Source organism: Carettochelys insculpta, chromosome 12 (genome assembly GCF_033958435.1).
Source record: "Carettochelys insculpta isolate YL-2023 chromosome 12, ASM3395843v1, whole genome shotgun sequence".
Lineage (NCBI taxonomy): Eukaryota > Metazoa > Chordata > Testudines > Carettochelyidae > Carettochelys > Carettochelys insculpta.
The window spans coordinates 37,531,585-37,549,310 of record NC_134148.1 but is presented as its reverse complement, the minus strand read 5'-3'; the positions used below and the strand labels follow the sequence as shown (position 1 = coordinate 37,549,310).

The 17,726-nt window shown below is 40.9% G+C and overlaps 1 protein-coding gene across 4 annotated transcripts in view; it reads right to left on the bottom strand.

Annotated features, from left to right (window-relative positions):
* Positions 1-8,134: 8,134 nt before the first annotated feature.
* The window catches only part of LRRC28 (leucine rich repeat containing 28), a 93,724-nt gene continuing 84,132 nt past the window's right edge, over positions 8,135-17,726 (bottom strand). For 3 of the 4 annotated variants that reach the window (XM_075006974.1, XM_075006973.1, XM_075006976.1), the window contains 2 exons: positions 17,008-17,167; positions 8,135-8,480 (listed from right to left, as the gene is read on the bottom strand). In XM_075006974.1, the coding sequence (XP_074863075.1) occupies positions 8,408-8,480; positions 17,008-17,167 (233 nt within the window). In that variant the 3' untranslated portion in view covers positions 8,135-8,407. Of the gene's footprint in view, positions 8,481-16,445; positions 16,513-17,007; positions 17,168-17,726 lie in introns of all 4 variants that reach the window. The other variant, XM_075006975.1, reaches the window with a different exon arrangement.

Genomic DNA, 17,726 nt, shown 5'->3' with positions numbered 1-17,726 from the left:
AAACATTGTTATACAACCTGACAAAGTCCACTGAAATGGCACTGAAACATTTTCAATACTCTTCCCATAACCCAGTGTTTGAAATATTAGTTTTGTAAAAAAAACTATAAAAATAGTGCTGTACTTCTCTGTAAGCAGAGTCAGAATCGTGAGCGAATGAAACTGAGGGATAAAACATGACAGTGATCTCAAAGAAGCCATGTACTACAGAAGTTGTGCTGTAACACAGAACTATATTTGTGTGTCAGAAAAGATGAATACTATGAAATTGTCAAGTATGGAGCAAGCAGGCCAGTGTACTGAAGTAAGAACAAGCTCAGACTCACTCAAACCTCAAACTGAACTTTAGAAAGAATGTCACCTTTAATGTCACTACTCCTAGATTTATTCCCAGATCTATCATTGACTTACTGAGTACCCTTGACCAAGGCACTTAGGACTGACTGTTATGAGGTCTTTAAACATTTATCTATACCTATAGGCACCTAGTAGGATTTTCAGATCACCTTGGTGTCAAACTCCCACTCCCCCGTAAAAGGATTATTAACAGGTTATCAGGCTTAATTGTGAACAGCTGGGCCTGGCCATGTGTTCACTATGTGAGTGGTTTCCACTATAGAATTCGCTTCCCCATTAGGTCCAACAAGGGCCTCATTGGCTGACATTAATTGCACTTTGCACAGTATCTGTGGACTACATCTGCTTTATTTGGATTGCTGCCCCCTCTACTGTTTGCTCAAGAGCATCTCTTTAGGTCTCAGGCCTTTGAGCATTATCTCTCTCCATCCCTCTAGGCCCAGACTGGGAATCTAGACCCACAATCTCCCTGTAATTCACTGGGACTATCACAGCAAGTTTGTCCCTGTCCAGCACCTGCCGTATGGCTCTCTCCCAGGTGCTATGCCAGTTTTGATCAGCCTCCACTCAGCTTTCACAAAGCACACCACATTTATTTCAGGACAAAAACAATACTGAGAAGAATCAACATAAAAGAGCAGCCTTCTTCATGTTTGCAATGCTTACCAAGTGTGGTCCTTCTCCCAGGTGAAGACCCAGGCAGATCCCAATCCTTCACACCTTTCCTACAAGGTTTTGTGCTCCTGCTTAATCTTGTATCATGTCAGAATGAGGGATGCTATGTCAGTTTACACTAACCCTTTATACCATGCCCCCATCCCTGGTCTGTTGCACCACATCAGCTTTGTTTGACTGTCTGCAATTCTCGCCAGCAGGTGGTACTTCTCTGCAGTTATTTTCCTGACCCAGGATTTGCAGTAATCACGTTCCTATTGTTGCTGTAGAAAAATAACACCCACACCCTGAACCAGAATACTATCCCTAACTCACAAATACTAATAGACAAAAGTTTATGAAAAATCTTGGTGCATACTGTATCTGACATCTCAGCAGATTAGCTTTCTGACATTTTTGTGTGTTTGACGTCTCACATCTGTTGCATTATCTAGCTCAATTTTGCGAAGGTGCTGATCACAGGTAGCTTCCACTGACTTCAACCTAAGTTTGACTCCTCAGGGCATCAGCTGTGGTTTGGGGAAGCTATTTATAGATACTGTATTTTCTTAAAAATGACATTCTTGGGTGCATCTTACAAATATGGGGTGTGGGTGTGTGCGCACCCATCCCCATTAATCACACTGTACTCCATGTAAGATACGCACTTTAAGATAGTCAAGAGTCAAGCTCCCCTTCAATATCTCATTTCACTCTTATGGAACATTCTGACTTTTGCTCAAACTATCCAACTAAATCACATTGGGCGAATGCTTCAAAAGGGTCATTTTGCTGAAAGCACCAATATGACATTTCCTAGAATATTTTCTCATCTCCTGTCCCAGATGTTTCACCTTTTGATTTCCTCTCAGCCTTCTCCACATGCTGTCTGGTAACCTCTTATAGCAGATGACAGGCATGATTGACAGACAACCTTGCAACAATCTGTCAATATTGACACTCCTCATTACTATGAAATATAACCTTAGGGTGCTTGAGATGATGCAAGTCCTCTACAGCTACCTAGAAAGCACTCCAAGAAAGTCCATCACTTTGCTTGTATATACAGACCAAGAAACTGCTTAGTTTGTGAATCATGAAACGTCTTGCAAAAGCTCAGGGGTCTGTCGCTGCGTAGGAGATGACCGCACCAAGCAACAGATGCCCACTGAGCACATTTTAAGACTTCAATTTTAGGATACTCAAATGTTTTAAACAACATAGCACCTGTCCTATTCGATGGGTGGCTTGTTGCTGTTTCCTTGTTGCAGCAGCGGAGAGTGACAGAAATGACACAGTTGACCATTCCTAGGGAGAATCATGAGACGATGAATAGGTCTCTTGCAGAAGAAAAAGACAGGATTCCATTAAATATAAAAGGAATTCCTTGAGACTGACACACACACACTGTAATTGCCTGAGGCGCTCTAACTCCCAGAATCGCTACAGAGTCCCACTAAATACTGACCAACACAACCATTAGGAGATAGCCAGTGCTTTTGCAAGTGAGGGCCTGAAATTGTCCCCACAGCACAAGCTAGCACCATTTAGCCACAGCAAGTATGTTGTTTACACTTAAAATTTGTATTTATACCTAGTGATTTTTCATTGCAAAGGTGAGGGATATTCGGTTCTCTCATATTGTTCCATTTCAGTTCAATCTGGGACATATCCCTTAGCAAATTATGATTTTCAAGTTTTTTGTTGATTTGGCAAGGGACTCAGAGACCATGAGGCTTTGAAGCATCTGAAGAAGTGAGTTAACTCACGAAAGCTCATGCTCTAAACTTTTCTGTTAGCCTATAAGGTGCCACAGGATCCTTCGTTGCTGCTACAGATCCAGACTAACACGGCTACCCCTCTGATACATGAGGCTTTGGGCACACAGCTCAGTACACTTACCTGCATTACAAGACTCAACGGCAACGTTGACATGAGAAGCATCTGTCGACAGAAGTGACTGTCGGAAGGGATTTCCCAGCAAAACTTCCTTCAACAGATTGCATCTACACATAAAAACAGATTGCAAAAGCAATCTGCTCTGTCAACAAGGAGCAAAGAGACTGCCTGGCCCTCTCTTGACAGAACAGCCAATCAGAAGCTCTGCAAACAGGGCTGCCCGGTGAACTGGAAGCCCTGTCTATTGACAGAGGGCCACTGGAGCCTCTACACAGCTTTTCTGTCAACAGAAAACTGCTGAGAAAGGTGTTATACCTGAACAGGGAGAGGTATAATACTGCAGGAAGATTTGCCCAGTTTTGTCAACAGACTGTCAAGAAAGCACATTTTGTGTGTAGATGCTCCACAGTTTATTACGACAAAAGACCAGTTTTGCCAGAAAAATCCTCTTGTGTAAACGTAGCCAATAAGAAGTAGATATTTATTTGAAAGCACTCTGAAAATATAAATTTCTATATCAAACTTATTACCCAATTAATATAATGAGTGGATCATACCATATTATTCAATTAATCAACATAAGCAGTCACCTCTAGTGAAGTAGGTTTTAACATCTCAGCAGATATGCTAGTGCTGACATAACGCACAGTGCAACAATTCAGTCAATATTCAACTTTAATAATTCGTCGTAGAAGATTTGGAGGCAGCATCACATATAGAAATGAAATTCTGCAGAACACAGTAAAGACTGAAGTAATTGGAATTATAGATTCTTAACATCCACTTGTTCTTCAGCAGGAAAGGAAGCTGCTGCACATTGTTTGAAAAGCGTTATAAACCAGAGAAAATATATCTATGGCCTGGCTGTGATGACCCATAATGAAGACCTTTGAAAAGTTATTTTTCTTCAGCTGACCAGAAAAAAACATTTCAGATTAGCAACTTAGTGCCCAGGCTTAATTTTGGTACTTGAACTGCAGATGTCATTGAACTACAGAAATTGTTATCGGCTGAGTCAAGAGGTTAACGGAAAAAGTTGTGTCTGGCTTATTAAAAATATTTTTCATGTTTTCCCCCGTAAGTCTGGGAATTGGAGACTTTGTAACTCATCACTATTCACATGAACTAGAGTATAATTATTTCACACTGTTCTAATACAATAGTCACAGTAACAGCAGTATCGTTAGTTTTAGTAAACTGTAATACTATCAAAAATATAATTTATTAGCCAACATGTACAATAAATTTCACCGCTGACTTGAAACATCTATCAAAACTCATATTCCCACAAGTTGCCATTTGGATCAGACAATGCAGAAGCTATACATTATACTTGAAATACAATATGGTAAAACTCTGGTGTTCAAGCTACTCAGCAGTTTCAAACACAAATCAATTATAACCTTAAATTCTGCAATGACTTGAGTGGTGATACTCTATCAATATTAAGATCAGGAAAGAAGAAAATACAGGCTCTGGTTCTCTCAAGCAATATAATGGTGGGTAAAACAGTCTTCTCTCTCAGGACAATTACAACTTGATCCAACTCCCACTGACATCGGGGAAAGATTTGTATTCACTTCAACAGCATCTAGCTCAAGTCCTCAGTTGTAATTATTTATCATGTCATTTTGTTTCCTGGACAACTACTTGCAGCTATCAAACTAACCGATATTGGATTGCCAGTAAAATCTGCACATACTGTTACTACCACTGGGGGAAAAAAAAAAAATCACAAGTTTTCCTCTCTCCCTCTACAACGCTAGTGGAGGGTAACACAAAATCTGAAGCCCAGTTTAGTACCAAAGAACAGGTCTTCTCTGTGAAGCCCTGATGCGGCTCGCATTCAAGTTAGTGGAAATTTTGTAATTCACTTCAATGAGATGAGTATCAGACTCACAGAGAATCATGTTCAATCCTTGCTTGATATTCATATTTATTTCTTTTCTTCCTTTCCATAAAGGATATTTATTTACATGTTGATATAAATTCATGGTAGAGGTGATCAGGAGAGCAGAACTGAGTGTAAAGGATTGGAAGAACACATCATTCAGTATACAACTCCTCAAACTGTGCATGCTGGTCTATCAAGAGGTGACTGGAATGTTTTATCAAAAGCAATGGATCCGCCCCATTTGCTCAGTGTTTGAAGAAGTGGCTTTATTGACAGACAACTATCCAGCATCTGCAGACTTGCAAAGTCAATAGCTGCACTTCACGTCACCTTTGCTAGATGGCATCTTTGTTTATATTCTGACACTTGTCATGTGTCAGAATAACTTCAAGTATTCTGTATTTTACATCACAAAACAACCAACCACTTTTAAAGTACTATTAACTGAAAAACTATTATTCCCCACTTTTTCAAGGTATTAGCATATTTTACTACAGTCATCTTGACAGACAAGCCTCCCCTACCCCTCACCCATATAGAAAAAGGGGAAATCCTACAAATGCAATCTTAGAAGCAGTCATAGAAGAATTATATCGGGAAAACTATTGACAAAATCAGGATGTGTAAAGATCAAGTGGAAAGTAACCTCAGTATAGCTCAATCTAGAAACACCATGCAACTGAAGCTGAGCTAGAAAACCTATGTCATTCTGGAGAGATCCCAAAAAAGTGGGAATTTCTACTGCAAAGTTGGTGGACTCCTATCCAACCAGCAATGTAAGTGTGCCCTCTAGGTTTGCATAGCTTGTTCTTCACACTTTTCAGTTTGAAACACCACTAAAAACAAAGTCAGAAAAAAACTGGACAAATTATGGATGATAATTATTTGAAACCATGGATATGACACACAAATGTGAACATCAATAAAGCTATTTTTCCAGTCCATAGCATGATTCTCCTCCAGTATTACAAATAAAACAAAAATTTTGGCTACACAAAATAAATGTATTTTGTTCACTGAAGACTGATACCCTTACTTAATAAAACATTAGCTAAAGCGTCAGCTTCTTACAGAATATGCTTGCGTTGTGCTGAAGTGCACTTGCTAAGGGGGATGAAATCAATAAAACACTTCATAATTCACACTAAGCAGTAAGTTATGAGAACAATAAACTCTTCTTATGTGATATACGCTTGATCAGAACAATGCTAACTTCACTTAAAAAGGTACTACCCAATTTATGTGTTTCTAACACTGAGAAGAAAAATACCAACCAGTCAACCCAATATAAAATCTCCAGCATAAAGGAAAATGCAAAAAAAAAAAAAAAAAATATATATATATCTATCAAAGCATGGAACAAGTAACAATAATTTCCAATTCCACCATGGTTGTACTGCTCAATATTGCTCAATGTTGTCTTTCAGTCCACTAGTACTTTATGCAAAGTGAGTGCTTGGAAACCAGTCTGAATTTCAAATGAACATGTTACATGCATTGCCTTCCACACAGGAATTTCTTTTATGCTGAGATTGATATATTTGAGATCTATTTTGAAGCTACAGAATACCTCAGACACCACTAAGTGGCCAATTAAATAGTGCAATATGTCTACATATACACTAAAGTGCCAGCCATTAAACACACAAGAATCTATGCCAGGCTTCATATTTTCACACTCGGATTTTCTGACCCACACATATTCTGAACTTGGGCAACTTACAACTTAAACTGGCACTGTCCTGCAAAATGGAAGAAAAGCTCAACCCCCATTTTGCTGCCTTGGTACTGATCCCCAGTGATGGGGTAACATGTTTGAAATCCCAGAACTGAGATTTACAAGACAAACTAATGAAAGGACAGAGAAGAAGAAATGCAACAGCACAGATGATGTTTGGACCTGGGCTCATTTCCGACTGCAATGTGGAACTGTCAAAAGAGCTTTATTATAGAAAGTTCCATTTAAAAGGACCTGTGAGTGATATTTTCACTTCTTAAAGCACAAACTTTCTGATTTGTGGCAGCAACTTCAACTCCAAGAGAAGCCATACATCTTAAGTAATAGGTACAATCTACCTATAAGTCCTTTTAGTCTTCCCTTAAAATATTGCTCTTCTAGTAAAGTTTTAAACATGTAGAATGCTCCATTCATTCCAACTACACATCCTTCTCTCCACTGCATATACTAACACATTACCAAGTAAGTTTCTTTATCTTGCTATTTTTAAATCAAACTGTTCCATTCAGTTCTATTTTAGCCTATAACTACTGTACAACCAAGAACATTGTGGTAAGTCCCCAAGTAAGTGATAGTAAAAAAAAATAATCATGAACACAATGTATTAATTAACCAGAAGGGTTACATTTTATGCTATTGTACTTTAAAATTAAAAATATAAATCACAGACGTTTTGGGTCTGCTTCTACCCTTTGCACTGTAGTTGTAATGAGCATATTCCAACATCAAATGACCACCCACAAAGATAGCAATAAAGAGGGTTTTGAGTGAGACTAGCCACCAACATGCTAAAAAGCACATTATGGACCTCTTTGTAATGTTATATGAGTATGTGTGCATGTTTTTCTCATATTCCTCTGATGTTCAGATACTTGACTGAAACTGTTTTCCAAGTCAGTTAATTTTTGAACCCAGAGACATGAGGACCAGCTCTCAGCAAAATTATAGGACTCACTGTTCACCTCTCAAATTACCCCATGATTTTTGTCAGCAGATAGAAAATAAATATGGATAAGCGTGTGTGTATCCCTCAGATTTTTTCATGCAAGATGAAAGCTATTCTAAAAATAAATCCATGTTACAAAGAAAGATACTGATCTTTTAGAACCTGCTGGAGCAGATCTATGCAGGCCTTCATTTCAAAAGAAGGCTGTGTTCTCCCTACTCACCCCAGTATTCCAGTAGAGACTGTTTCTTCAGTGATGTCTGGAAGACAGTACTGCTTTTAACTAGATGGATTAGAACATTTCAGACAAATGCAAAGGCTCAGACTACTGTCATACAAGCAGTTGGATGGGGAAACTACTGAGGGGATTGGGTAAAGGAAGAGAAACTGGCACACAAATTAGACTGGGATACTTAAATTGTTGCTATCCTCTTGTGGTTGTATACCCCAATCCTTCTTCTAATGGGAGAAAAATACAATTAACAAGTGAAAACTGGGCTCCCATAATGGACATGTATTTTGTAAATGACATGTCTATCCAAACATAGCTCAAGGAACTAAAAGATCTTTCACTGAAACTAGGTATCAGCCTAAGTTGACCCACATGTAAAAAACACTAAAGGAAAAAAAAAACTGGAGACAGAGCTCCTTGAATTAGTTTCATTTATACATTGTCTTGGAGGAGAGTAAAGGTGTTGATACTTGTAAAAGCTTGATCATTACATTTCAAGAAGTTTTTGCAGCTCCTCCAAAATTACAGGGCAGGATTTAAGTGCCTCTTACTGTTTCTGACTGAGCATTTCTGCTATTTTGGAGTACTCACACATGTACACAAACATACAGTATTCCAGTATCAACGGGATACACAGTCTAATGCAGCTTTAAGCTGGCAACACTCCTGAGCAGCTTTAAGTATTTATCAACTCAGTAGGTCAAAAGTCTGCAGACACTGGGTGGAGCAGCAGTATGCCACAAAACTAACAGCTCTCCGCCTGGAAAAAAATAAAAAAAAAAAAGATAGAAAAAAACAGTTGTCAGTTCAGGATTAAAATAACAGGCTTCTTTACACAACATATCATTTTCTGGACTGTAAAAATACAGGATGAACCCTGGCCAACTATCTAAACAGAAGATTTTTAATTTTTGTATGTGAAACCAGCAAGAGGTTTTGCTTCCTGCACAGTGGTTTGATGAGCGTTACTGCCAGGAGGTTTAATGGCTAAGAGGAAAATATCTACAGAATCCTGTGATTCAGTTTCTTTTGTGTGTTTAAACTACTGCTCGGAGGCACAAAACAACTGAAATCTGACAGCCAACAGTGGGTTTCACCACGTCTATAAGAAATCAGAATGAAAAAGTGAAGCCCAGAACTGCAAGGAGGATATTTGCTGTTGTGTTCTGCTAGGTGACATGTAATGTAAAAATCCAAATGAAGGGGCGAGTTCACTGTCTTCAACTGAAACTCTCTCCCCCCATAACTCACTAACAACTTGTCCTTTTGCTTACGTAACACCAATGTCTGTTTTTCATTTTACAAAGCCAAGACTGACACCTTGCCCATATTATTGTGAGAAAAGATTTAACACAGCCTCTTAATCTAGAAATCCAGTCTGTCTTTTCTCAGTACTCTCTTCCCCAACTCCTCCAATACATTATGCCACAGGAGCAAGTAAAGGCTAGTCTTCCTGGCAAAGCAAAATAATACACAGTAGGGTCTCAATATTTGCGACCCTTAGGTTTGTGATTTCAAGTATTTGCAAGAAGCCGCAAGCAGCTGCTTCCTCGGGGCTCTGCGGCATGGAGCGCCAGCAGCCACCGTTTTCCCCGGGGAGGGACACCAGCAGCCGGGCTCCAGGAGGGAGTGGCTACCATACAGTACTGTACAGTACTGTATATGTGAAACTGAACATTCACGAGGGTTGTCAACACAGAACCCTCATGAATGTTGAGACCCTACTATAGATGACCAGAACAAAAACTGTGGAACTAATCTGATGTGCGAAACTGTTCAAATACTCAGCTTGTCCACACTACATTTCGACATTGTGCATAGACATGGTTAAAAAGAGTAAGAATCTTGTCCTTCTGTTTCTCTCTAAAGGACTTAACCATACCATTGGCATTAAATTACAATGCACTTATGGCATTACATAAATAATATTATTATGCCAAGAATGTGTGCTGCAAAGTTAAGACCACCAGGGCACCATTAATTCAGAATTTCTGTGAATTTACACCACAATTTTACTGGAGCTGAAAGTTGTATGGTTGGCTACTCTATGACAACACATTCTGGACCCAAGAAAGTGATGGGTGTACATGTTAACTATATATGCAAAAATACTTTGAGATTTTAGCTAAAAGTGAAAAATGGGTAGTGCCATACATTTTAAACAAATCTGGTATTTCAGAGTTTCAGCAAGGCAACATAAGTACAGAAGGGTCTCACCACTCGCAAACCTAACATTCACAAGTCCAATTATTCGTGAGCAGCTGCTTCTCCGAGGCGCTGGGGCACAGAGTGCCGGCAGCCGCAGTTTCCCCCAGGACCCCGGGCATGGAGTGCCGGCAGCCGCCGCTTCCCCTGGGGCTGCCGGCACGGAGCGCCGGCCATACAGTATTCATGACATTCAACATTCATGAGGGTTCTCAACACAGAGCCCTCGTGACTGTTGAGACCCTCCTGTATTAGTACAATGAATCACAGCAAAATATAATTTGGGGGGAAATATGGTACTGTTTTTAATATTTGCAACAATAATTTCTTCCTGGAATAGACTCTGCATGGCAAGTTTCAGCACAGTAAGAATTCTAATAATCCCTACACTGAAAGTGTTTGTATTGTATTCATTGATTTTTAACCATAGATTTTTTTTAAACAACCATAACAGTAGGTCTCTTCCATATCTTTAGGAATCTAGGCATCCCCTGTCAATGTAGCATCACTACATATAATATAAATATCAGCAGTTTGCACTCTTTTTTGTGTTCCAAGCAAAGAAATGTTGATCATTTTATTTGGATACTGTTAGGGGAGCTGACAGTTTTGCCAGGCACCTGGAAAAGGGGGGGGAAGGGGTGGGCTGACTCTGCTCTACCAGAAGGGGTAGGGCCTCAGATTGAAGGAGCAGGACTGGGAGTAGCCAATCCTCAGTGCCACATAGAGTGCACTGTGCGCCCAAAACCCTAGGCATCCCTCATAGCCACCTAGGGCACACCCTGGTAGCGCTCTGGCAGCAACTGAAAATGGGCCAGGATTCTGGTAGCTGCTGCAATGGTTGTAGTGGCTGCTGGAGCCCTGAGCCCTTTTGAATTGCTGGGCCCAATGGCAATTGTCTCTTTCCCCTCCACCCCAACAACAGGCCTGGAAACTATACAACACACTAACATATTTGCTCTTTGGAAAAATGTCCTTTTCATCCCATCATGTCTTGGTATAACCTCTTGTAATGCTCAAGTTTAAACATCTGACAGAACTGCAACAGAAGAAAAGTTAAACAGCACTGTCTTCACTGAAAGAGCTTTCTAAGAAAGGCGATGGCTCTTCTAAAGTAACTGTTACGTTGCTTTCTGGCTGTTGCCCAAATTTAAGATGCACAAGTTGTTTTCACTTCATAGAGCTTTATTGCTCATAAATCAGTGCAGCATTATGCCACAAACCCTCCTTCAGCACAAGAGGCTGTCATATAACTTGAAGAAATTATGCCATCTGTTTGAATCAACAATCAGACTTCTCTATTCTCTTTTTAAAGTCTTCTTTAAACAACTTCTTTCCTTTTGCTGCTACGGAAGAATTAGTACAAAATTACAAGATTTTTCAGTGGTGCAAAACTGAGTCTAGTATTACTGCCATGCATATTGCTAAAACATCATTTTCATCAAAGACATCTCAGTGGCCTACCTTTTCTTTTCCATGTTTAAGCAGAGGCTAAAGAATTGCTGAAGTACTTTTCTAAGGAGAACTTAGCTTTTTGGGGTTTTTGTCCAACAAAATTTAACTATTTCTGGACGGCAAACTAGATTTCAGAAAACAAACTGCATTAACTGGTTCTCATGCTCCTTTTCTGTAGGGGCCTATGTCCTTATGATTTAGCTATTAGCCCTGTTCTGTGGAGAAAAATTCCTACACATTTCTCTCCACTACTTATATAAATGTGTCACTGTCATCTGGGCAAGAGAAACACACACTTGTAGGGGAGGGATAGAGTGCACGCCTGCTCTTTTTCTGGGCTTTATCTGTTCCCAGGTGCTCAGCTACAGCGAGTTTTCTGTAGTGGAAACGCCTTTCAGACACAAGGAAGGGAAGAAACTCACCACAAAAAGAACCCTGGAGAAAGCTCTGGAGGCCTAAGCTAGGATGTTGCTGCTGATTCTCCTCACTGACTGTAAATACCTCTTGACAATAGACAGAAAACAGGCTCCTAGGTAGGGTGTTCCTACCCCTCCTTCTTGGTAACAGACTCAAGCTCTCTCTGGCTTATAATTATGGGTGCATTGATTGACCAGGATGACTAACTGGAGGCTGAAAATGAACACACTCCCCACCTACTTCAGTTTCCTTGTGGAGGCTCAAGGAAACAGAATTCTCTGTGTGCACAACTCAAGTTTTAAACAAATAGGCCTGTGAGGACAGAAAGTTTCACACACCTCTTTCTAAAACCTGTATCCCACCAGCCAACGTGTTGGGCACCAAACACCAGCTCAAGCCAGTATATGGGAGTGGAAAAGCACTACCCACGTTCACCATTAAGTTACTTCACATCTGCTCTTGCTAGAGGAACATTACTCCACAGTTTTAATCTCATTTGATTTTGATTATGTTACTAGGCAAGCAAAGACAACTGTATAGATCTGGCTGTTTTACTACACTGCCTTGCATGCACGTTCACATTTGCTGTGACCATAGAAACCGAACTGTTTGTAATCAAGTTTCACCAGCAACTACTTTCTTCAGCACAGCACCTTTCCACTGCATACCCCTTATCCGCTCATATTGAAGAAGAGCATTTTAGTTGCAGATTATTTGAAATATATTCAAATAATGGCTGCATTGTTTCTCTCCCAAGGCTTTCATTACTGCCTTTAGCATAAGAAATCAATATGCCTTTGGTGGTTGCATTTGCCTCATGTACAGGGAGAAGGCACCAGGCAAAGGATTGCTGTTAGGTAATATGTCCTTCTCTTTGCCTCACGGGGGTCAGCTCCGTAACTCAACTGGCCACAGGCAACACAAGCACTGCTCTCTATGGCTTGCAGGCCTTGCTGTCCATCTGCAGCTGAGCAACTGGCATACCCCAGCTCAAAGTTCTCTGTATGTCACCATAAAGTATCCAGCTGCTGGTCTACTCACAGTATTCACGGCTTCCTGAAAACCAAATAAACCAAAATTTTACAGCTCAACCTCAGATCACTGCTCCATGTAAGCATTTAGATAAACTTATATTTGATTTCACTATAAATGTATTTTACACCCCAAAGATTAAAGCAGAATAAATGGCTTGTTTAGCGTCCCAAAAACCCATGGAAACAAATGGCTTGTTTAGCGTCCCAAAAACCCATGCTGAGTATGTATGAAACAAGAGGACAAGTGAGGAGGACGTAATGTTACCCTGCTATTTGCTTAGCAGGAGGTAGCGCAAGAGCCCACAAGGTTTGACCCACTGGACCTTCTACAGAGAAGACACATGAGAGATTCCTTAGAGATTCCTGGTTAAGTGGCACTGAGGCAGATGGAAAAATAGTGTCTGAGAATGTGCTGAGGTTCAGGAAAGATTTAAAAATCCCTGATGGGGATTAGTGCGGTTTTACGACACTAAGCCCAGGTAGCTCAGAAAATCTATTTGATTTCAATAACTGTGATTGATTTGGTAGTGATGTTACTCCTTGTAAAACATACAAAATAAAACAGGAGCTGGGTTACACCTCAAAGTATGCAAAGCAACAAGTTAAAAGCACAACTCAGTCAACAAGCCATTGTAAGCAAGATTTGCTGTGCAGACAAGGACTCCGAGGCAGACCCTTTTCTTGGTTTGGTGACTGACTGCCACAGTGATACCCAACTGGAAAGTACTGATTTATATGAAGAGTTTGCCTGAAAAGGCAAATTATGGCCATGCTGTAAAGCCACTGACAGGTATTTTCCAGCAGGCCAGTCATGACTCAAAAAATTGTTGGTAAGATTAATACTGAAGGACCACAGCCAGTTTCCAGCAGAACATACCAGAAAAATGGCAAAATGCAGGAGCAAATTTGCAAGGAGAAAGCACGCATGATGGATGCAGAAATAGTTACAGGCTCAAAAAACAGACCCTACACTCTCCATTTGTTAAGGTGCCCAAAAACATTTAATGCTCTCACAAGTTCCTGATGTCTACTCTATGCCCAGAATCATCGACATACTAGACCTACAAGCAGGGCAAAATTACCAAGGACCCTGAATTTAACAACAAGGTATTGACAAATCCCCTTAAACCATGGTTTCCCAAACTCGGGGGCATGCCCCCCTGGGGCGCATGAAGAAATTCTGGCGAGGCGCAAGGTGACCCAGCTCCCCCATCATTCCCCCCAACCAAAGAAAAAGCTGGCCTTTGGTTTCACCTCTCAGCCCCTGCCATTTTACGCGGGCAACCCAGCGCAGCCACTATAAAAAGTAGGCAGCCAGCGAAGACCCACATGGAGCTAGCTGCCTCTTGCAAAGGGGAGTGGGTGTGGGTTGTGGGGGGCGGGAGGGGGAGAAGGATGGGGTTGGATGGGGCAGGGGGTGCCTGGCTTGCAAGAAGGGGATGGAGTGACTGAGGGACTGGGGTGCCTGGCTTTAGAGGAGGGGCTTGGGCAGCTGGCCCCAGCATTGCAAGGCTTCGGCGGCTCAGGCTGGCAGGCGGGTGGTTGGCCCCGGCAATGCGGTGCTCAGTCAGGTTGGACAGGCAGCTCAAGCAGCACAGGGCTCAGGTGGGCCCACTGGCGCAGGCAGCTCTGGCAGCTGGCCAGTTGGGGCTGCACCAGGCACCCGCAGTGGGCCAAGGAAAACTATTGGTACTTATTTTTAAATTTCAAATAACATGTTTATATCAAGTTTTTGCGTTTATTTCAAATTACAAATTGAACTTTTTGTTAAAAGGAGGTTGGATGATAGTAACAAAGAGGTGGAGGGGCGTGAGGGTTTCTCAAAAATCAAAAGGGGGGAGGTGATGCCAAAAAGTTTGAGATCCACTGCCTTAAACAGTGAAGCATAGAAGAAAAAAAAAAATCACCCTCATAACCAGTTCAGAACTTTGTGAGCTTAAAGTGTTACCTTTTAAGTTAATTAATATGGACCCCACATTTCAGAGGCTCGTTAATGAAGTGTTGGCCAGGTTACAGGGCTTAACTCATGCCTACCTAAACAATACTGCAATATTCAGCCATTCCTTGCAATATATTAAAGATGATGTGGGAATTGTGCGAAGAAACTCAGAAATAATGCTCTTGCAGTAAAAGTGACAAAAAATAAGATGGGGGAGGCCAAAATTCCCTGATTTACGTTACTAGGTGGAAGAGGGACTGATATGTCAGGATCCTTCAAAAGCAGAGTTCGTTGTTCAGTGGCCTGTATCCTGAACCAAAAAGCAAGCTCAGTCTTAAATGTTCTGCAAATTATTAATGCTGGTTTGGGGAAGGTTTCAGCAACATGTGTCTACGATTGCAGACCTCTGCAAAATGAGACAGCCTGACAAGGCCGTTTGGACTGCAGCCTGTCAAGAAGGCTTTCATGAAGTGAAAAGAATTCCATTAGACAAACTGGTTCACGCCAGTCCTAGCTTTGATAAGATGGCTGAATTCTGCACACAAATCAAATATTGGCCTGAGTAGCTGTGTAAGTTTAGGAAGACCAAGGCAATAAAAAGCATCCTGTGGCTTAGGTTAAAAAAAAAGGTGATACCCATCTCCACCCAGAACAAAATTACTCTGTCACAGAAAGAGAATGTATTGTAATTGTGTGGGCAGTCAGGTAGGTAGGCTTACCTATTTAACAGGAAGTCCAGAGTCCTAACAGATCACAAGCCACAGAACAAAAGGACCAACTCCAGGCTGCTACATAGGAGGGTACTCCAAGAATATGATATGGAAATTGTATATATAAAGAGTAAAAAATCATGGTGGCACACACATTGTTGAGTCAACTGGGCAGGAACCAAGATGTATCAAGTAGTCAAGGACTAACCCTACTGAATCAATGTAAGGGTGAAGGTATGACATCTTGGCGCAAACTCACAGGAGGCACAGGGTTTCACACAGATTCTCTAGGTCAGATATATGCATCCTAGGTTCACCAGAGAATGGCATGTGAGGTCTCTGCTGAGAGGCTGCAGCTCACTGGTTGCCACAATCATTACAAAACTTATGGACAGATAATATTTAAGGAGTTCTGTATTATACCAAAAATTGTGCTTTTAGGATCTTGCTGATAAGGCAGGTCACCAGGACATAACATACCTCAGAAGGGTTCAGTTCAGGCAGAAAGTGGCAGACACCTCTCTCTCTGTCTGGCCACTTGTATACTGGGATGTCTCATAATGGAAGCCTATTTGCATACAGAGCCACAGTTGAAAGAAAGATTTCAAGTTCTACAACAGAGGAATCCACAGGAGTAAGAAAACAGGCTGGATGTGTATGTTCTGTGTATCGATAAAAAAAGGATTGTTCTGGTATAGCTTTGAATACAAAGTGACATGTGGGTCCTTCACCAAAGAGGATAGCTGACAACATTCTTGTCTCATGAGAGTCACAGCCAGCTGGCTGAAAAGTGGTATAAGGATTTGGGGAGAGCAATGTTAGACAGACATGAGTGTTAATCAAGTCTAGAAAGTACCTTATGATTTTATTTTACACATAACCACTTTTTCCAATACTTATATTTGCTACTATTTAACTATTAAGCTTCATGAAATAAACATATACTTGACTTTCCATAAACATACCTAAGTGTTGCATGTTAAGCAGAGAAGTGACCTGAGGTGGAACTGTTAAGCTTGGGCATCTTTTTTTCTGGAAGCAACAAATCTGAGATTACTGTACTGCAAGCATTCAGTGGACCAAAGACCAGACACCCCAGAGAAGCTCTCGAACGGCTCATGGGGTGGGGTTTGCCAACTGCTAACGTGTCAGGTGACAGCAGGGGCTGTGAAGCCTCAAAAGGAGTGCTAGTGTTTGCAGTGGAGCTGACATATGGCAGGCACAGAGAAGGATTTATGACACTCTGGGCATGCAATAGCATGGTGCCTCACAAGCCTGAGTACTATCAGCGTGCATCTTGGTGACAACTGTTTCTCTTGTTAGTAAATACACAATAAAATGCTGGTGGGTGCCTTAGAAATGAGAGCAATAAATGTGTCTCCTTTTATATGAGATTTAGAAAAGCAGACTTTGCCCCATTAAGGCTGGTGTGCTAAAACAAAATCTTCTAACTCCAAAAAGATATTTTTCTTCCCAACAGGACCCCCTGTGTAAGGTCTGAAACCCAGTCTAATCTTCTGTAATTACCCTTGGTGCAGGCCTGACATTGGAGTCTCCCTCAAGGGAAAGAGCTTTGGGTAGACAATGGTAAACATGGGCTGGCTGCAACGGTGACAGTGTCCCAGAGGGCAGTGCAGTAATTCCAAGAGACTTTTGGGCAATGAGATTGGAGTCAGGAAGCTGAAATCTAGGGAAGAAACAAAACCTAAGTTAAGAAACAGCATTATAACAAAACAAAATCATGATACAGTTCAACATAGTGAATGTGTTCCACAACCTCAGCGTACTAAATAGCTCACTAATCCTCTCAGTGACATCCGGCCATGTCACAAGTAGTAAACTAAAGCGAACTATTTGCAAATTAGATGAAGTCCATAAGGGTACTTCCAATGTAAATAAGCAAGAAAAATTAACAAACTGCATGCATAGATTAATCAGACCCAAACAGCCAGATGAAGGTGCTGTTGCCCAAGCAAATACAAAAATAAAAAAAAACAGCGAATGCTTCAAGCAGTAAAATATTTCTCAATAAAGGCATTGGCTGACTCAAGCAAAACTCAGAATTAAAATGTGGAAGATTTAGCTAAGTGCATGTCATTAAATTGGATCTGAGGTTCTCTGTTCTAATCAGCAACTATTCACTAGTCAAAAATACAAGATTCTAGGAAGGAAATCAGTACCTTTTTATTTATATAATTCAGTAATTATAACCATCCTGCAGCACAACACAGCTTATACAAACACTA